Source organism: Egretta garzetta, unplaced genomic scaffold (genome assembly GCF_000687185.1).
Source record: "Egretta garzetta isolate BGI_Z169 unplaced genomic scaffold, ASM68718v1 scaffold18, whole genome shotgun sequence".
Lineage (NCBI taxonomy): Eukaryota > Metazoa > Chordata > Aves > Pelecaniformes > Ardeidae > Egretta > Egretta garzetta.
In genome coordinates, this window is record NW_009260616.1 from 4,073,469 (window position 1) to 4,095,719 (window position 22,251).

Genomic DNA, 22,251 nt, shown 5'->3' on the forward strand with positions numbered 1-22,251 from the left:
GAAAGCCAACATAAGCGAACTTGAGGCATTTTAAAGTACTTCCTTCTCTTCCTCATGTCAACAAAATATCTTCATTATCCTCATCCTGTTTAACTTTCCATCTTTTCCACCTGGGCATTCTCTAATTCCACATATTTAAGTACCTCCTCCCTGCAGATGATTCTGTGTTCACACACAAAATGTGCTCTCAGATCCTCTGTCCTGCACTATATTACCTCACACCATCACTTCCCAGACACCTCTTAAGAAGTTGTCAATCAGAATGTCATAACAAGAATTTTCCTACCTCAAGTCTAAATGCAGGTCATTGTAAAATGGGAGGTAACATTAGAATGAGTCAATTATATGTTCATGATAAAAATGTAATCATGGTACATATTCACTAGGAAGAAGATGATCTTTCACTATTAGTGTGACAACCCTTGCCAAGCTACCAATGACAGAGACTAGGTGTGTTGTACTGAGCAGTACAGATACAGCCATTACCCGTTTCAAAACTCAAAGCACATTCGTCTCTGCCTTTTTAAGTTCAAACCTAAACATAGAATCTGAGTGTCATGATCACTGCCTTCTCTTGTTCTTTACCAAGTCAATTCCAATTTTACCCCAACACACAATATCCAATCCTCTCAAGAGGCATTCAGTTGAAAAGCTCATCTACTGAAGTTTCTTAATCTCCGCTTTTTTATGTAACACTACTTTTTATGTTTTTGTATTTCTGCAGAAAAATGGTACCCAGCAGTCAATCTTCTAAACTTTTGGGCAGGTAAATAAGGTGTTTGACTTCTATGTGTTCTGAGTTGCTCTTACTTCTACTGAGTTGTTTTTCCATTCCCTACTTGCTGACATACTCTGTAGCCATATTCAATATAAAACAATGCATGGTTGAGCAGCAGGATTTTCTTCAGAAGGGCTTGCAGGCTGTTCTCACCCAGCTAGTTCTTGTACTTTTCCAGTTTAAACATTCAGGTGTCAGTTTCTGTAGGAGGGGAGAAGTTGCTCCCTGTTTTCTATGGATTTTAAATTCTAGTAAACTGCCTTTGCAGAAGAAAACAGCACTAGGTTACTTATTAGAAATATTACTTCATGCTTTTCAGTTTGCAAGGCACTCTGATTAAGGAAAGGTATCTAGACCTTGTGGAGAGTTGTTCAGTGTTTCATCATTGTAAAGGTACAGACTTCAAAAAAAACCACTCACTGACTTGCTACAATGCTTGTCTGCTTACCCTCAGGCATTTAACTTGGTCTCTAAAATCTACTGTGCACCTCCCCCTCTAAAAATGGAGGATATAATTTAATCCACATAATTGCTCTGATTAATATATAATTCATATATAATGTATGTGTGTGTCTGTGTAGTTTTTTTTATACACATAAGCACAATTCAAGGAGGCAAAGTAAAGCCATCACACATCTGCCAATTGAGAACTCAGCCCTGGCATCACATGTTAAGACTGAAAAAGTTATTTTGCTGTCTTGCGCTGTTCAGAACATAACAATTTTCACAGTTTATCTTAAGTGTACTAAAACTCTGCATTTTCTCCTCACTCCCTGCTCTCCCAATACTTGTCTACTCTTATTCATTCTGAAAGAAACCACAAAAAAAAAAAAAGAGGTGGCTTATTTTCTGTTTCCAAAATTAATTTGATATTTGAGTTGTCTAACTCAACCCAGCAAGAAGAATAAAGTAACTGGAAACAGGTATTCACTTCAACTTCAACTAATGCCACTTCTGTGCATTTCTTTTCATTGTATCATGTTATATGGTAAAACTGGGGAGATGGATATAAAACCATTTAAATCCTCCAGAAATCTAAACTAACTAGACAATACAGCTGTTCACGGGCTAAGCAGGCTACCTGTGTAAGAACTCTGCATTACATAAAGAAGTCTACCTTAACTAAATCCAATGCATAAAACAGCTTGTAGAGAACTGATCTGACTTAAGAAAGTCTGATCTGACTGAAGAAAGGATGATTAAAGGAGTGACAGCAGCAGCTTCTCTTCGCTGGAACTTGAGCTAGCTGAAACTCCTATGAGTAGTATTTTACTTGAGAACCTTCTTCAGAAGTTCAGGTTCTTCCTACTTCAATTCTGAGCCTCAGCACATGCCAAGAACTTTTCTTTGATGTGGGAAAGTTGAAGCTGTAAAAAGGTAGGTATTAGACAAGGAAATGAGTTAATCAGATATCCCAGACACTTGTGTTTCCTGTAAGGTTTGAATTAAATTACTTTTTTATTTTGAATTGATTGAAGTAAACTGAGTGATATATGAGCTGAATATTTTATGTCTAAAACCTTACATTTTGCCTTTCTGGATTTAATATGGCCACTTAACTCACGAACCATTGCTATCTTTCAAGGAATACAAAGGCCCTTTAAGCTCAGTATGCATACACCGACACCTACATCTGCTTCTCGAATTCAGTTATAGACAAAAAGAAAACTTTGAAGTAATGTGAATAAAGATTTTACTGTTGAATCGCAAAGATTAATTGCGCTGTAATCCTGAACGTTGGCTGAAGTGGTGGTCTTTCAGGACATATCCTGAAGCTAACCATTGTTTTAATGTTACCGGATTTCCAATACTTCACTTGCACACATCTCTGAACCTTTGTTTGAAATCCTCGTCTTTATTATAAATCTTATAAAGATTTACTAAAATCTTTGTACAAGCCACTAAAGCAGACGCAGTTAATGACATGGACAGACATTTCATTAATGGTAGATTTGAAAGCTGTATGCTTAATACACAGTTATTCTTAAACTCATTATACCAGGTTAGTAGTATTCCCAGAAAGCACAGGAATTATAGCAATTTACAAAAAAGTTAAAGAAGTTTCATAATTTCATGTCAAAGAAGGATTCACCTCTACACAGAAAGTTTGTGTGAGGCAGCAGTCTATTAAGAAAAGTGAACTTGTCCTAAAAGTAGCAGATTTCTGCTACACCAACTTTACCCTTCTTTCTGGTTTGATTTTTTAATTTTTTATATTATACATCTAAGATGCCACACCCTGATCATTACCCTCTTTTCATATTTTTAATCATCATCCACATACAGTTTGTACAAGTAAGTCTGTATATTTCTACTCAGCAGTCAAGTCCTAAGTAAGCAATATTATTTTTTATTTTGCTCTCAGATCCAGCTGTACCCAAATACCTCATGATCCATTTAACAGCGCCAAAATACATAGGAAAAACCTTTATCTGCACTTCCCAAAGTTGCTACTTCACCAGCTGAAGAGGCCAGAATTATTTTACTTTATTTTTAAGTTCAGCTTTCTCTTTCAAACCATCATTGTTTCATTACATAGCAGGTCTGAGAAGTGGTTGAATTAATTCCATTATATCTAATGGAACTTCTGTAAGGAGAAGTGACCGGACTTGCTTATTTTAAAATGACTACGATGTTCCTTTTGTAAGATCCCAAATATCAAGATGACTCTGACCAACTGGATAGATATAATCTCTAATTTTACAGTCTTTTCATTAGTAGACTGCATGACCATGTGCTGTGTACAACAATAGCTGAAACACCTTTGTTAGTACATGTCTGTGCTACACTCTTATTGTTCCTATGCAATATTATCTTGCTCTGGCTGCTAATTTTGGAGGCCTCCCTTTTATAAAGGATTTTGAAAGTATGCAGATGTTTGGGAAAGTGAGATGTATATTGGGAACAACGTATTTTTATTTTACTTCCAGGGCTTTTATGTGAATTGAAGTACATGAGTAATTTGCTCTTTCATCTTACATTTGATTAATAATTTATCATTCACTATTTGATCTTCCGATAAGCAAGAAATATAAATGCAATATATATAAATGGGATAGTCCAAGTACTATACGAAATCCAGAGAAATTGTGACTGCTACTCACTGTACTTGGAAAAAAAGCAATATATGGATCCATTATGTGGTGCAAGAGCAAAACCGTGACAAATTTATGGCATTTCATCTGGTTTCCTTGATTAGGTTCTAAAGACAAAATGACTTTGCCAAAGAGATGTAACACCCTTCACATTGCTGGCTAGACAGATAACACCAAAGTGAACCTATTTACATATAGTGGAGACTGTTCTTTCTCAAACTCAGTCTATGCAAATAAGCAAGTCTCTACAATCAAAGGACAAAACAACTGAGTGTTAGAACATTTTGTCTTGACAATGAGAAATTCTAAAATAAGTGGGTTTTTAAGCAAAAGAACCATAGCTCAGAAACACTCAAGAAACTGCAGAACGTGACAGGTTTAACTAGTAAATCTATTAAACTAACTCCTTTCTCTAAAACTGAGGCTGACTATACCTTAGGAAGCCCCATCTTCAGAAAGTAACAAATATTACCAAATGGGGAAAAGCAAAATAAAGTGCCAAGAGTTACATTAGCTAGTTTGTGTTACTCTGCATTTGTATTTTACTTGCAAACCTATGACAAGGCAAATCTGATCTCAGCTGCACTCCACCACTTCACTTCCCTCACCCTTCTGTAAAGCAGAGGGTTAAGTCTACAACTGGTAAACTGCTGAAGTTTCAACCAGCTATGGTTGAATTTAGTGTTGAAAGCACTGTTCAGACAACAAAACTACTGTCAGCTGGCCTCTCCTGAAGCCCTCCTCCTATTGGACTCCTCCAGCTTCCCCAAAAAAAGTATTAAAAGTATTCACATCCTTCTGGACCATTTCCTTAACGTATGTCTTTCAGGAAAGTGTTCCCCTCCACAAATTCATAGACCAAGGCCAAAACAATTTCCATTTATGATTTCTCATGGGAGGTTGCCCTCACTTATAAACACAACATTTGAAATACAACCCAATTTTATTTATCTAGTATCAGCTTCCACCTGGCACTCATCAGCACTGGTACTTGCTCTGCCATTCATAATTCAATTGGAGAAAATACTGTGCGCTCCTTATGTGAATGAACATATTCACAATAATCAAGTCACCTTCATTTATATTTGATAAAGAGCTTACTCTCAGTTTCTTATAAAGATCTAAATAAGGTCACAGATTGTACCAAGTAATTTGTTTCAGTCTTTATTGCACAACTTCTTTCCAAAACTTTCTTTCCTTCAGTTCTTCTGTTCTTGTCTCACCAAGAGTGTAATAAAACTTCAGTCACCTCATCTGCATTTCCATCTATTGCTCCTATGTACAACGAATATAGTGACTTCCCCCACGCCCACATATCATACTGTACCATTGCAAACAGCCCGTATCCTTGCAGGTTAATAAGCTGTGGAAGGGAACGCCAGGGACCCTACACTGAACAATGCTGAATAATGTATATAATTCTAGACTAAAAAATGGACACAGAGGGCCCACATTTCAAGTGAAATGAGCAGGATTTGTAATTATTATTACTACTGAATAATAATATCCTCCCGTTGAAGCACAAAGGTTGGGAACAACAACAAATCTTAGCATTTTCAAGCAGTCCAGGAAGCATGACAGAGACACGGAGAGTACTACAATAGCTCACTTTAAGCTACTGTAATTAAACAACATTTTAATTACTTTAGTGGCAGCTTGCTAAAATACTCAGTTCCCATAGACGAGGGAAACAATTTTAGCAACCATTTTATTGTAAGTGTCAAAGCCTGGTTATTGCCTAACATGCTATTTAACCTTGCTGAAGTCCCCACATGGCAAACTGCAAGATCTTAAACAGGCACAAAAATGAAGTGTTACTGAAGGCATTAACAAATTCTAGTGGCAAGAGAACCACATTTAATTTGCAGGATCTCCTTTTAATCCATCAAAATATTTTTTTATTCATAATCAAAACAAAATCAAGTCACTTCGAATTCTGGCATTTAGAGCATACTAACAAGTTATATGGCAAACTAGTAAACAAGTAGTCCCACAGACTAAAGAACCATTTTCAACTGCAGGCTTTCTTAAGCTTCCTCACATACCCATTATACGTTTACTTGAAGTCCATTTACTCACACCTCCCATAGGCTTTTTTTTTTTTTAATACAGGAAAGCTATCCTTTTGCAAAAATTGTTATATTAGGAAACCTTCTGATTTTATCACTTAAAAGAGAAAAAAACACCAACAATAAAGTGCCAAAAAAAAATCTGCTCCAAGCCAGAACATTAGGTTATGGACTGAAATATATGTACAAGTCAATCACAATACCTATAATTTTGACAGTAGCAGGATTTAAATTTGTAAATGCTGAAGTTAGAAATAAACAATCTGGATCCTAAAAGTCTGTCCTGTTACTGACTGCCACACCACAGATTTGAGCTAAAGATAAACGCTGGATGCCTTAACAATTAGATCCAAATAATATTTGTTATTTTGGGATCTTGGAAAAGGGGCATGTTAACCTATACATGGCAGTAGAGAGAACCATAATTTCAAGTTTGTATACTTTTCCACTTTTTTCTAGTTCCCAAAGCAGTAGACCTATCACATGCAAAACTTCCACGTTGTATGAACCTGCACAAAAAGCTCCTTTAAAAGACACTCAAATTTGCAAAGCTAAGTACAGAGATGAAAATCAGAACTGGTAAATAAGCCTTCAAACTTCAGGGTAGCTTATAAAATCAGATACTGACTGGCCTCTGTAAACAGCTTTGCTTAAGAGTGCTGGCAGGACACAAGACTGAATGTATCCTTGCCATATTACTCATTCCTTTTTCTTTATGCAGTTCCTCAACTCATTTAGTACCTATCTTTGAGAGCAAATGATGAAACGCTTTTCAGACTTTCCCCACAGCACAACATCAACTCTTTCCTAGGTCAATCCATCCTGTGCAGTTAACAAGGGAAGGTATCTGTGATGAGACCGATGATGCACGATGATTCAGTGCTCGCACAAAATGTCAACTAAAGTCAACTAAATTATATCCACATAGATAGAGCTATTGCACAGAGCACTGCCACTTTCACCTGACCGAGCAACCATAACTTCTTGCCACCCTCCATTTTGACCAAAAATAGAGAGGGATGAGGCAAACAAAGCAAAAATCCACTAATAACCAACAAGAAGGTTATTTTAGTTTGAATCCAAATTCACCTTTGTGAAATCTTCTGGTAGAAGAAATCAATTTTCTCTTCTCCCCCCAAGCCCATGGCTTCCTGCTTCGTACCTTGTTCCCATTCTGGTCCTGCCTGACTACACCCACATCAGATGGCTGATCAGTGGGTCAGGGCATGAATTCAAGCAGTGTCCCATATACCATTTTATTGTTAGCACCTTCTGGTCTGGTTTGGGCCCCTGTTGTTCCAGCCAATGTCCAGGCACACTTCAGGACACCATGTAAGCAAAGGACTGTTCCCAGTACGCAGTATGGTCAAGACTGTCCTTTTGTGGGAAAGAATTTAGGAGGGCTGAAGAAGAGGGGGACGGATCAGTTAGTGTCTCATCCTAAGGAAGTTGGGGTGTGTCTGGGTGTAGAAGCAAAGCACCATCAACTCCAGTACTTAACAACTCCCAACCCTTCACTGCTGTGCCAAGTGGCTCAGCTTCTGCACCACTACTCCCCGACTCCTGACCCCTTCATCCATGTCATTCAGATGCCTCTTCCAATCTCTCTTCCCAAGTATGGGTTCACTGTGGTTCACCCCTTGTGCTGCAGAGACGAATAACTTTTTCCTGCCCATCATGAAGGAGAAGTTGGGTGGTGGTACAGAAACTCTTTCAGAAAGCTATGAATGCTCTGTGTGTGTGCAGATCCTAAAGCAAATAATGAAAAAATAAAAACAGAGAAGCACGCAGCAGTGTGTGGGGAACAGCCAAGCTCCCTAGTGATCCCGTGAAAGACTGGCTCCTTTCTCCTCCGTTAAAACACGTTGATACACAATCCGACCCAGTGCAGCCTTGGGCAGGGTCATGCATGAGCACCGCAAAAAGGGTGTGTAGGCAGGAGTGTGTGGGGGGAGGTCAGACCAAATCCACAGCTAAATTAACTGAAGAGCAAAGATACACCTCCATGGAGATAAAAGTGATTCAATGGAAAACAGAGCACACATCCATGATGCAAAGACCAAAAAAGAATCGGAAAATGCAACTTAATTCCTGAAGGACTACTCAGTTTGGCTGAAACTTCAGCAAGGTATCAAAAATGAGGAAGCACTGCAATGTGGATATCTCAGTTATAAAAATCATAGGGCTAACAGCTCCAGCTATAATAAAAATAGCCTAAGCATGTTATACTCCAAAAGGGGAAGCTTCCAAACACGTCCACTTACTAGCCTACCAAAATTCACAAGTTTGCAGAGAAAGGTGGTATTTTACTTATTTAAATCAGAACAGTTTGCTTTCTTCAGAAAGGTAAAAAAGAGTAACCCTGACAACTGATTTATTGAACTGAGGGACTGAAATCTAACGTGAAGAGATGATGCCATTTCCCATTAAGACACCTTTATTCCATAAATCCTTTTATGTGGATAAACTACTGCCTACTTTACAAAGTGAACATTAGGAAACTTTTATATGAGGTGATGAGAATGATCAAGTGCTGGCCAAATAATTCAACATGTACAGTGAGTATCTGATGTATTGCAAACTTCTAGAGAAGAAAACTTGCTTTATCCAGCTGCACTGATGTAGAATATAAAGAGAAAAGATTCTGCCACAGAATATAGTCACAGCTATTTTTGTAAAGAACATCTTAAAGAAAATTTAAGATTTAAAAAGCATAGTTTAAGATTAAATGGAGAGAAAAACTATCCTTTTTATACAAATAAAAGCCAAATGTGCTTCCCCAACAGCTGATTAAGCAGTTACTGCCCAGGAAATGACCAGAAACATCAAACAGAAACACATTTTATTCTACTCACAATAAATGACACTTAAGGCTATGTCAGTGTGTCACTTATTAAAAACTAAATCACTTTCATGGGTGAAAGGTTTCTAAAACAGGAGCAAGTAAGAGTGTACAAAACATTAGTGCAGCAAATGTCAAGTAATGCCCGATACATGATAAATGCTTAAATACAAAAGAGAGGGCCCTGCTATTCTTTTGTGTTAAATAATTTTGAACTTTAAACTATAAGATACAAATACAAAGCAGCATTTGATACTAGAACTTATATTTAAAGCAGAAAACTAAACAAGAGTCCAAGCTGAGTAGCTTCTAACAATTCAGCCATCAAACAAATTGATGTCCATTACTGATGTTGGTGTTGCACTTAATTATTCCCGTTTCCTCATTCCACTTTGGGAAAATTCATCTACTCATTACTGATGCCACGTAAAATTCAATTCTATATGACTATTAAGTATTATGAAAACAATTTTGTGAGGTGTCAAACTTAAGGCAGCTATTTACAGGAATATCAGGAATAAGATAATGCATATTATCCGTAAAGTAGTTTCAGTAAATCTGCTGGATTGCTGCAGATTGCTGGCTGACTAATGCAATACAAAATTTCAGACATTTTGAAAGACTTCATTGCTTTTAAGTATTACTGAAAAAAAAAAAAAAAAAAAAAAAAAAAAAAAGAGTGCTACATAATTTTAAAAAGTACATAAATTAACAAGAGGAGCTGAAATTGTAAGCAATACTATCCAGAAGTAGAAGTTTCCAGTACAATTATAGCAAGATATATGCAAACCCAAAGATTTTAGTGTTATTAATGTAAATCACTCTACAGCGCTTTATGATGTTCCTCCAAGCAAAGCAAAGCTCTTCCTTTAAAGCAGAGTTTGCTATTTTCTATGATGTTTTGTTCTTACATTTTTAAACATCTTAATAATGCTAAGCTACTAAGACAGGAATTTAATATTACAAAAATTCCTTTAGGAAAAAAATATCTTATGCACAAGATAAAGTTAGCACGTCATTCAGACATCTGACAGTACTCGGAAGCAGTTCAATATCCTATATTTACATTATTAATGTAAACATAAATGCACACTAAATTGCTGCTTATATAAACTACATAATATCCACTCTTATTAACTCCTCCTTCTTAAAATCATAATTAATTTGCAAGCATGTAAGAGAAGTTAATTAATCCTGACTTTTGCGTAACATATTAAAAAGAGTACCTTTTTTCAGAAAGCGTTTCTACCATTATGCATGGCAACTACGAGAGCTTTTAAGTGCTCAGTGTACTGTGCCTACAACGCTTTCCTACTTTACTACAGCAGAGGTACTCCATTAGCTCTCTGTACCCAGCAATTACATACACACTCTGGCCCACAAAAGAAAAAAAAAAAAAAAAAAAAAAAAAAAAAAAAAGAGCAAGAGACCAAGGACTTCTCAATTGAATTGAAATATTGAAATTTTACAGAGGTTCTTGCCTGTTCAGGGCCTTTCTAGAATAAAAACTTTAAGAATGAACTTTGCTCCCAGCTGCATATTTACCAGTTAATAGGATGACCTGTACATGCAGTTGTGATGACCTGGTGCCTTGTAAGACTAAAGCAGCTAAGTTTGTGCCAACAGCTCAGCCTAACTTATGGGATTTAACTTTACTAGAATACACAAAGGAACTTAAAAGGTATGTATGGTGTGTGGCTTTCTTTAAATGCAAGTCTAATTTGTGGAAGAATTCACAAAGTGGAAATGTAAAGTGTTTACAGAACTGAAAAATTAATGCTTGCGGTGTCCTGATTCTTCTATCCAAAAGGGCTGAAAAGTTAATTGTTTACAATATTCTTTTTTCCTTCCTTCAGTCCAGCTCATTGCCTCCTATCTACCTAAATCTCTCAGACTGAAAAGCTGCGTATAAGCAGAGCAGTAAGTTTATTATGTTTCTACTTCCTGCCTTGTTTTATCTACCAATGATCTAAATTTTGTAGCCTCATATCATGCTTGCAATATTAGAACCCAGTCTTCAGTTGGCCCCTGGAGACTAAACAGAGCATTAAATGTTAATCAGCAACACTACTTACCACATTGAAATCTAAGTTTTTTTCAACCCACTCCTTGGCTTCCTTGAATTCCTCTTTCATTTCCATGATGTATAGCGTATCAAGGGCATCCACTATTGTTGCTCCTTGAATGTTACCTGAAATACATGAAGAGCCAGTGATTTACTTTCCAACAGAAGGCTTTTCAAATAGATCTAATTAATTTAAATTAATTCTAATTTCAAAATCCAATTTTAATTAATCCAATTAAAAATTGGGTGTATAAGCATTCAAGTGGACAACTAGTAAATCACAGCCATAACTTTGATTCCCATGCCACAACATAGTTTCATAATATTTAAGTATTTCTTCCACTAATAGAGCCGTGCTGATGCACTGCATTTTCAGCCATGATTTTGCATTTTTAAACACTGATGGAACAGTTCACTGTAAAATATAATTCATAGAAGACAATAAATCTCAATAAATGGAGATATGACTGTTTCTTCCAGTTTGGAATGAAAAAAATCAGTTGCTTTTTTGGTTTTATACTCAACAACATACATAAAGCTTTAAGATGATGATAGGTAGTGTTCATGTTTCAGTTAAGCAAGCCCTTTAAGAAGTACCCTCTCTGAAAAACTATTTTTCTGATACTGCATCACCATGTAACCTACAGAAGACAGCACTAAGGGAGTAAAGGCGAACTTGCATACATCTGAATTTCTCAGGTCAGAACAGACTGCCAACCATCAGCTTTCAGAGCAAGTTCTGGTTGCTTGAAAAAGCGGCATCCTTCTGCCTCTATTACGTGACAGGTAAAAGTTTACTAGCCTTCACCTACTGTTGCAAGATGAAGTATCAGTATGCTCACTTTGGCATGGATTAATTGTTCGTGATCCCATACCGAAAGGTTAGTGGAGTATCGGGGAGAAAATAAAGCCACTCAAATAACTTTCCCATGCTTCCTTCAAATTTACAATGACCTTTTTAAAACACCTTTTTAATCTAAGAAAATCTTCATTATACATGCAAACTACTGTTAAGATATTTTTTAGAGAAGACCCCAGATACAGAAGTAAACATTTAGAATTGTAGAATGGTTTAGGTTGCAAGGAACAGAGGAAGTCATTAGGTCCAATTGCTCTCTCCCCTGGTAGGGTTAGTGACTGGGGTAGATAGTTGACTACTAATTCAGGAATTGATTGCACCAGGCAAATAACAAGACAGTAGCTACAACTAATTTTACAGAACATGATTATCATCTTGCCTCTGAAATACCTGATGAAAAAGTAAACTTAATTTTGTAGACTTATCAATTATCAGAACTGAATTACTCATATTTAAGTAGGAAACCCACTACTGCAGTCAACTCTTGTGTTTACTACCATGAAGGTTTTCTGCTTCCTCATGAAATGGAGGAGTGATTGCAGACCTCCATATAGCACGACTGACATCACTTTCTTAACTTAAGCTTCTAGGTAGAAAATAATTTTCTATTTGTATCATCTTAAACAAAACAATACTTGAGATTATTCTAACAGTGAACAGAACAAGATGCTGTCTGTTTTAGCAGCTGCTAATTGCTTATACAATCCTTTTTGGAACATCCCTTTCCTACTCTGAAGGAAGTAACCGATGTTTTCCCCCAGATATGCCACTAATAAAATTGCAGCATACTTTGGTAAGAAGGACATCATATCTTCCCAGAGCTTATTTGGAGCTTGGCTGCCCTTCCTTTAAACAAAAAAACCCATTCCTTTAAACTTGGCTAAGTAACTTGTATTTTTCCTGAGCTCATGAGAAAGTGAAAGCCATTGTGGAAAACTGCTGGAGGACACGTGCTCAAGAACACTACTGCAAAGGTTCTGGAGACGTTTAGTAACTCCGTACAACAAAAGAAGCTCCTGGTGAACTTTTACAACTGAGCTCCACTTACGGAAAAATCATGTATAACCTGATTTGTTCGAGTGGATTGCAATAGGCTCACCGTGCAATGACATTCTTTGTGATAATCCTCTTGTAATACAGCTAACACCACCTCTAAACAGTCGAGCTTTCAATTTTAAGGATTAGTACTTGAGCTTCAACTCACTACTGAGTCAGAATAAAAAGAAGAGAATTCAACCTTATTGCAAAATCGCCCTTGGAGTCACCCACTTCCTATGATTTTTTTTTTCTGAATTTGGCCTGTATGGCCTGCTTAAAGCATAGACCTCTCCCTGTAGGCAAACAGAAGAAAATGGAAGAACCTCAAGTAGATCTTACTTTATTTGAAACAACTTTTGCTATTATTCTAAAGGCTCCAGAAATAGAACAACTAATGTCATAATTAAATAGTCAAGCTTTTCTTGAACTTCAAAATTCTGGATAAAAGGTAAAAAAAACACAGAATGCATTTTTAAAGTGTCAGTTTAGAGGCCAGAATTACGTCTTGTGAACAACTGTAGTTTATGCTAAGTTAGCCAACAGGATAAACCAAACTTAAGAGTGTTAAGGAAATTGTGTAGCTGAACAGCTCATTTATAACCAGTCAGACCATCAAGGGCGGGGGGAAGGAATGCAAAGTAGTTAAATGAACATTTCTTATTATAGAGCAAGACCAAATATTTCACAAGTCTATATATGCTATGCTTCTCAAAACATAGCACATACATTTAAAGTTATCATTCATGTTAGTTCCTACGTTCCCAAGGAATTACACAGCAGTCATGGTCTACAAGAGGCAAAGATTATCACTAGGCAATTACAATACACACTTATATGACACAGAATATTTGGACAGGAGGACTGTTTTGTTATACACCGATGGTACTGCTATAAATTTGGTTAACAGCAAGCACTGGGTTACAAAAAGTGCCAGCAAAGTTGCGGTCACCATGGTAGTTTCATAGCTGCCCTAGGCAGAAAGAAGATATCATAAGTAATACTCAGAACAAATTCATACACCTCATGTAATTACAGATATATTTTACAGATAATACAAAAAATATTTTATACTCAAGGTAGAGAAAATGGACTTGAAATTCATAAAACATAAGCTTACAGTGAGTAATTTTGATGATAAAAGAGATAACCAGATGTACAAGCCTACCAAAGTGAAACATTATTAGTCTCTAGCAAAACCTCCAGGCCAAATACTCATACATGCTCCAGTTTACTTCCTTTGTCAAACCCGCTTCTGTTTTCCTCTCTCGTCTTTACTAACAGTGTCATTTATTCCATGTAAGTGATTAATAGAGAACACGTAAAATATCCTGCAAGCTAGTTAACTGAAGAGAAAGCAAAAGAAATCAGTCAACATTAAACTTCAAGTGGACTATCTAGCAGCATCTGCAGAGCATCCTTTCTGGTTTAACACTTGAAATCTTTAGCAATGATCTGGAAGAATATAAAAAGAACCTAACAAGATTTGTGGATGATTAATGAAGATGGCACTTCAGAATAGTGTGATATAAGGCACAGAGCAGTCTTGATCACCCCTGGGTTATACACAGCAGAGCCATTTAAGCAGCATGCTTTTTAATATCTAACAACACAAAGGTATGTGCACACAAATAAGAAAAGGAGATTACATTAGAGAACAGAGTAGCACCTCAGTGGTGGGGGAGCAGAGCAGAATAAAAAAAAGTGATCAGAGGATGAATAACTTTTTATTAGTTTCCAGGGTGTCACTACAGAGAGAACTACTATGGATGACAAGCTTATTAGCACAGCTCTGTGACTGAGCTTATGTGGCCATATGGTTTAAGAACCACAACTGGCTTACAGCCAACCTGTTGGGAGGGTGGGCCAAAAGCAGCTTTTATTTGTCTAGCCCAGGCTTTCAGACACAGCTTATATTTTTGCCAAAAGAGTCTGAAATAGAATACAGCCAGGACGGCAGAATCGATGCATGTCAGTGCACTTGACAGTTTACTACTTTCCTCCCATCCCTTGTACACCAAGTTTGGGGTTTGGGTCTCCAGAACATCCACACTCCTAGCCATCAAATGTATTGGGGGGGTTGGAGTGGGGGGGTGGGGTGATGTGATAGAGAGATACACACACACATAAGCACAAATATATGCATACATATAACTGAAACAGATGAAGATTTGTGATCTACAAGCACATCATACAGAACATTACATGGAGAAGTTTCAGATGTGTGTCCTAACGCACTGTCTATAACAGGATGGAAGCCAGGCCCCTTACTCTTCTCAAATTCAACTGCTTTTCTTTTTCTGACTTTGTCATATTCTGACTGGAAGGAAACCGTGGCAAAGCATAAGACAAAAATGGAATATAAGGAAAGATGAACTATGAAGTGGCCCCAGGTCATGCCATCAGTTCCCTCACCTATAACTGTTCACCATCCAACAGGTTTCGTAAACTAGGATTTCTTGTTCTTGCATGGCTGTAGATGAGTAGAATGTTGTTTTTTCTTCCAGAAAAAGCGTTACAGTTTTGTGATTCTAATACGAAGTATGAAAATTAATATAGGACATTCAAATTTGTAATTTTTGTAATATGATGGAAATTAGCACATTGAAATAATAATGGATATCCCTTCCAAAAAAGGGAAAACATTACAAAAGATGTTTTCTGTGCTACTGTTAGAAGAACTGCTTTTTAGGGCCACTTTGTAGCATTTTGGAAAAGAAAGTTTTATACATAGCTGTATTTGTATTGCACTCAGCCCCACCCTGATCTTAGACTCTTCATTGTTTTCAGCCAGTGAGGCAAACTTGTCACCTTCCAGTTATTGTAAGCTGAAGCAGCTCAGTCACAGCAGATTTACTCTATGAAATCTTCCTCCAGTTTGTCATTTCAGACTCAAAATTCCAGCCAAAAATACAGAAATAAAATCTGTCACAATTGTTTCTTAATCTGGTCATTAAAAACAGTTCAGATTTTCTTAACATGGGGAATATGACCAGGTACTTTGTAACATTAAATATGCAAATTTTTTAAAAAATCAAGCAAGCATCCAATTTGTTTTAGCTCTATATGCATATTCATTGTACAGTAATGACTCTGAATTTCATTATTCTCAACATATTCAAGAACACATATAGATTTGACAAAATTAAAGTTTTGATTAGAGCTGTAGGTTTCTTAGGGCATTGTTTCAAAAGCTGACTCAGATTTTAAAACAGTGTTTTCCTTTATTTAAAGTTCACTGAAAAGGTTTCTATCCAATATCATTAGCAATTTAAAGTGTCAAGAGTGATTAATTATTAAAGCGTGCTATGACAAAACATGAAACTCTTACTCAAGTGCTGGAAAACCCTCAGCAACACTAACATTTTTAATTTCAGTCACTATTACCAGCTGGTAAGAGTGGGAAAAGAAACAATAGTTCCAATTTTTTACAGTTCTAGCTTTCAATATGTGTAACATGAAACAATGCCATGATATTTGTAGAATACTCTTCTAATCTCTAATATTTTGTACATTTGTGCATGTTAGAGCCAGCTCTGGTGTCTTTGTATTTAACAGAGCCTGATGAATTTTTCCTCCATTGCTCGTCTCTGCTTTCCACAGAAGCCTTTGGCATCCACCATGCTTCTGGCACCCATGCAGCTCCACTACACATTTCATTATGAACCACTTTCTTTTGTTTGTCTGAACATGCTGCCTACTGATTTGATATTTCCACCTCTTACAAAGGGTATTGTTCCACACTAGGAACAATAAATCCTTGTCCACTCAGTCTATGCCACTTCCTATGCACCTCCATAAATTATATTGAAAATTTTTTATCTTTACTACCTTGAGTTGAAGTCCGCTAGTTCTGTGTATTGACTTAAAATTGTGTCCCCCATGCCACTATGTGCTATTTTAAATTTACTTATGTTAGACCCCATTTGCTATTTTAAAGAGCAGTTATCATCTGTTGGGGAATCCTTCCGGGTTCATGGAATCGCTTGCAGTTTGCCATTGCTGTAGCTACCTCGAGTAACTTGTTAGCACCGCAAAATGTCACTCTAGTCACTTGATTTTCCAGTGCTGTGAAAAATAATTTAAATGTATGGCCTCAGCAGCAACAGATCCCTGCAAGAGGCCAGTAATAACCCCCAAAAATGCTTTTTGGAAATTAAAAAAGACAATAAACCTCCTTGTCTCCATACTGACCAAGTTTGAAAAAAACAGCAGTTCTGCAGCATGACCTCCTCTCATGAATGCTGTGTTGAGTCATTCATCCACATATCTATTAATGTTATTCTTTAGACAAGTTTACATTAATTTAGTTGGGAAAGATGTCAGGCTTACTCCTAAAATTAGGAACACATACTGAAATCCAAAATTCCAAGGAATTCAACAGCAAAAGTGAAGAGAAACAAGATGGCAAGGGGAAGATGTTGAGGCTTTTCAATTTAAACTATCATATTGTTTACATACATGTACAATTAATTTTCCGGAGTGATATTAATAAATTTACAATTTAAAAATACACATTGGTGTACACTGCAAGACAGTTTTGAATACAAATTTTGGCAGGCTTTAAAAATCTTCATATACCTCAATACTCCATACAAGAAACTACATAAATCAGTTCAACATATGAGGAATATTATCTTGTAAATTATAGTACTTTGGCTTTGCAGATTGTATTTATTAAATGCCTCCCTTTTCCCCTCCAGAAAGGTCCTTTTTCACTTGCAGAGACTAATTATACCATGCCCACAAGTTATAATATTATTAAACTTGCAGTACTGCACATGAAATACAGTTCCAGATAATTAAAAAAGCCCTTTAGTAACACTCACTTAAGTGCAGAAACCAATTCTAGAAAAAGCTCTCCTCCAGTGCAGCAATGCTCACTATTTTTAAAATTAGTACAGAAGGCTTGGAGAGGAATAGCTCCTGGGTTGGGGGGCTTGTGGGGGGGGTGCTGTGAAAGAAAATTGGCAGAATTGTGATTTTGCCACTTTCTTCCACACTAGGAAGGTAGATGGATAAAGGTCTATTTTAGCAAACATTGTTAACAGTAATCTGTAACTTTAAAGTATTAAAAATTAACAGCACTTACTCAGGGCCTACTTTCTACCAGGTATGGGCAGAGAATGATTACTACTCACAACAGAAGCCATACCAGCATAGGAGACATGCTTTGTTTTGCTGATGCACAGGTATGGCACAAACAGATGTTTAGCTATTCCAATTTACTTCATTAGTCTAGAAATAGTTGTACACTTCATGGAATTAAACTAACAAGAATGATACAGACAGAACAACTGATGACTTTTTGCTTCTGCCTTTTCAAATAGTAGTTACTGTGACTGAACTCTTTATGGTTGGAGTAAATTATAAAAAACAATGTTTTTGACAACATGGTAAAAGCTGAAGTGGCAAATAAAAAGGAATTCAAAACATTACATGGATGTGCTGAAAATACTTTGCAATGGTCAGAGGCAAGTATCCGGCTTTGGCTTGAAACAGAAATATTTCAGTTTACATATGTCTCAGCCTTTGTCTAAGAGTTGATTATTTTTAATGTGCACATGCAAGAGGAAGCAACTTTTGCTCATAACATGAATATGTCTACAGTCTACCATCCTAAAGACTCCCTCAACTTATGAAATACACTCTCCACACACTGCTTACAGAATACCAGCAAGATCAAGGCAGGTCCTTGTCTTCAAAAGTTAGTTTCAAGGCTTTAAGATAAATAAAATGTCATTTCAAAGTTTGCCAAAAAGTCCTCAGCTACAGAAGAGCTCTGCTACTCTTAGTTTGTACAATGTGCTAAAGCAGGATGCTTTTCCTTCCCCCAGCGTCAGAACCATCAGCCATCACTATCCTTTCTCCCACTGTCATTCCACTGGCTGTATTCCTCTTCCCCCAGCCCAACAATAGTGTCAGTATAGTTGCCAAATTCATGATGGTAACGCCTAACAATCTCATCCATGTGTGATTACACTTCTTAAAAGTCCATCTTATTTTTGTGCTTCCGAGAAACACATCATGATGGTTGGGTCTTGGTTTCACGACATAACTGTCATTATAATCTATCTGCAAAATGCCTTATCATGCTAGCAAGGACTGAAGCATTTACACTTTCAAAATTAAGCTTAGAAGAAATACAATTTGAAAACAACTCTCCCCTTCTGTGTCAGGAGAGCTATAGAGTCTGTAACCTATACAACATTAAGCACCAGTGACCCACAGCATTGGAACCTACTGTTCCCCACAGTGAGGTACTTCAAGTTTCTATCCCGTAACAGACACTCCCAATATATGTAAAAATACCATAACTGCATCAATTAATTCACAGGAGGGGAAGTGTTCAAAATTAAACAGCTGGCTAATGAAATGTGCTATGTCTCACTGCTATTAAGACAATCAGAAACCTGTATTTTTGAAAAACTGAGACCTAGAAGCAAGAAGAGAAGACTATCACAGCAAACTGGACACAGTTATGATGGATGACAGTGAACTGAAGGTCTTTCTTGATTTCTGAAGGTTGAGAGGAAATTCATGGGACACAGAGCTGGAGGTAACCTATTCCCAAATAATTTAATGCAGAATTACCTTAAAAGTATTCAACCATTTGCAATTTTTCAAAAATGCAACCATTGCGGGTTTTTTTTTTTTTTAAATAAGAACCAGAAACAAAGAAGATAAGGAAACTTGTTTGTCCTTTCATGAGGAAAAAGAGGTTCAACTATTTGACCAAAAAAAAAAAAAAAAAAAAAAAAAAAGAAGTCCAGATCATCCATTTATTGCTTTATGGAAAAAGCATTTGTTGAATTCAAACATGAAAGTACAGATCAGATCTAACGATCTGCGGACACCATTACAGAAACAAGGATTTGTTTCTAAAAAAAAAACAAACGGAGATTATGGATTCAGGAAAGGGGAGCTTATGAGACAGAACTGCTTGCAGATATGCTGCTTTTCAGTATTCTGTAAAGCAATTCAGCAGAAAGAGACCTCATGCTCATTTTGATTTGCCACCAAGATCAATGAGAGTGAAGATGTTTCTAAGGACATCTCCTCAACAATAAGATCTTATACTAGAGGACCATGATGAGAAAGTGATCTGCATTTAGACTGACTCTGGCTCTTACTCCTTTAAATGCATTTTTATTTTCAAATTCAACACTTGTCCTGTTTCACCCTGAACAGTGCCCGCAGTGACTTATTCTTATGCAACATCGACAGAACTCCTGCTTAAGAATTTCACAAGTCAATACATCTACAGCTTTTTCTGCAAATCTATGCAATATCAAGAACTCAATCCTTGTACGTTTTTATACCACTTCTGATTCCAAATGAAACTAGATTAAGCAAGTTTGCTGATGATACAAAACTGAGAGGAGTGGCTGATACACTGGAAGGCTGTGCTGCCATTCAGCGAGACCTGGACAGGCTAGAGAGTTGGGTAGGGAGGAACCTAATGAAGTTCAACAAAGGCAAGCATAGGGTCCTGCACCTAGGGAGGAATAACCCCATGCACAAGTACAGGTTAGGGGTTGACCTGCTGGAAAGCAGCTCTGCTGAGAGGGACCTGGGAGTCCTGGTGGACAAGTTAATCATGAGCTAGCAATGTGCCCTTGTGGCCAAGAAGGCCAATGGTATCCTGAGGTCCATTAGAAAGAGCGTGGCCAGCAGGCCAAGGGAGGTTATCCTCACCCTCTACTCTGGTGAAGCTGCATCTGGAGTACTGTGTCCAGTTCTGGGGTCCCCAGTTCAACAAAGATAAGGAACTACTAGAGAGAGGCCAACGGAGGGCTATGAAAATGATTAGGGGACTGAAGCATCTCTCTTATGAGGATGAGATAGCTGGGTCTGTTTAGCCTGGAGAAGTGGAGACTGAGAAGGGATCTCATCAACACTTGCAAGTGTCTTAAGGGTGGGTATCAGGACGATGGGGCCAGACTTTTCAGTAGCACCCAGTGATAGGCAATGGGCACAAACTGAAACCCAGGAAGTTCCATCTGAACAAGGGAAAACTTCTTTACTTAGAGGGTGACAGAGCACTGGAACAGGCTGCCCAGAGAGGTTGTAGAGTCTCCTCCGGAGATATTCAAAACTCACCTGGACACGATCCTGTGCAACCTGCTCTAGGTGAACCTGCTTTAGCAGGGGGGTTGGACTAGATGATCTCCAGAGGTCCCTTCCAACCCCAACCATTTTGTGATTCTGTGATTTTAATTTTCAAGACATTATGTGCCATTTTGTTGTTCTCCAAGAAAACAAAGAAAACAGAAGTGCATTAAGTAGTTCTGCAAATATTATATTAAATTGCACAACTGTCATCAGAATGAAGATTAAAAAAAAAATGTAGTTTTCAAGAAAACAGACACCTAACTTAACCCTGAATTTCACCCAAACTTCTTCGGTTTCAAGCACCCAATTCCTGTTTATATCCAATAACTAACTCTATAATTACCTAGTAACATTTTTGATGTTACCTCGTGTAGAAAAGCAGTGCAGCAAGATCAATGTAAATGTTGTATTTTCAAAATTATTTTTGTAATCACAACTGCTGTCTCTCAGCAACTTCCAAATACAGTTGAGGATTTGATAAGTGCTCTATTTAGGCTGTTTTAGGAACTGTTTCCACTTCAAACTATCTTTTCCAAACATTCAACAAAATAAGTTCCTCTTAAAAATCAAAATAACGTATTGATTTTATCTCAACTATAGAAATTAGTTGTTTTTTCAGCTTTCTGTTTGGAAAACAGAAGCTATTTGAATACAAAGATTTCTGTCAAACAGTTTAATTCTTAATGTTTCTGCAAAACTGAAGATGACAGTTCATAGGACTGCCTTTGCACACTTCCTCAGAATGCTGTTTCTCTTCAGCTGCTAATTACCCAGCCCTATGCCCCACTTGGACATTGAATAAGTCTTGCCTCATTACACTGGATTTCTGCAGTATGCCTCTCCTACTAGAACTTTTCAGCCTCATATTTGTTCTACACAGATAACTTGGGTGTAATTTAAGCATCTCCTGGGCAACATTTAGAGGTGCAAATAATGGTTATATTCATTAAAGAGAAAGCACGATAAGGGAGCCTGACTGATACAGATTAACAAGTTTTTTTAAGGAATGGAAGTAAATTCCTGAGAACTGTAGCTATCTTCATGACTGTAGAGAGTACCATTTGTTCCTTGTACAGGATCTATTTTTTTCTCCTTAATAGTTTTTGTTTCCTCCTTACTGAATGCAGCGTCAATGAGTTCCACTTCACAGGAAAAGTTTAAGGCAGGGCAGTATTTAATGCAACAAAACAACATCTGTATCAAGCAGCAATGACATGTTTAATTTATTCTCATTCAGAAGAGAATCTGTAAAAGTCATAGAAAGCATCACCTTCATTTACTATTACTTTTTATATATAAGCAAGAAACACCACGCTGCATGACTGAGGGTAGAAAGAACACGTTTATCACCTATAAGCTTTTCAGCTGATTTACTGTTTTATGCTAACGTCAC

At 37.1% G+C, this 22,251-nt stretch overlaps 1 protein-coding gene across 1 annotated transcript in view; it reads right to left on the reverse strand.

The window, feature by feature from the left end:
- Positions 1 to 22,251, reverse strand: part of MAN1A1 (mannosidase alpha class 1A member 1) — a 154,118-nt gene that overhangs the window by 93,913 nt on the left and 37,954 nt on the right. Inside the window, exon 3 of the mRNA XM_035900687.1 lies at positions 10,860 to 10,975. Within this exon, the coding sequence (XP_035756580.1) occupies positions 10,860 to 10,975 (116 nt within the window). The remainder of the gene's footprint in view (positions 1 to 10,859; positions 10,976 to 22,251) is intronic.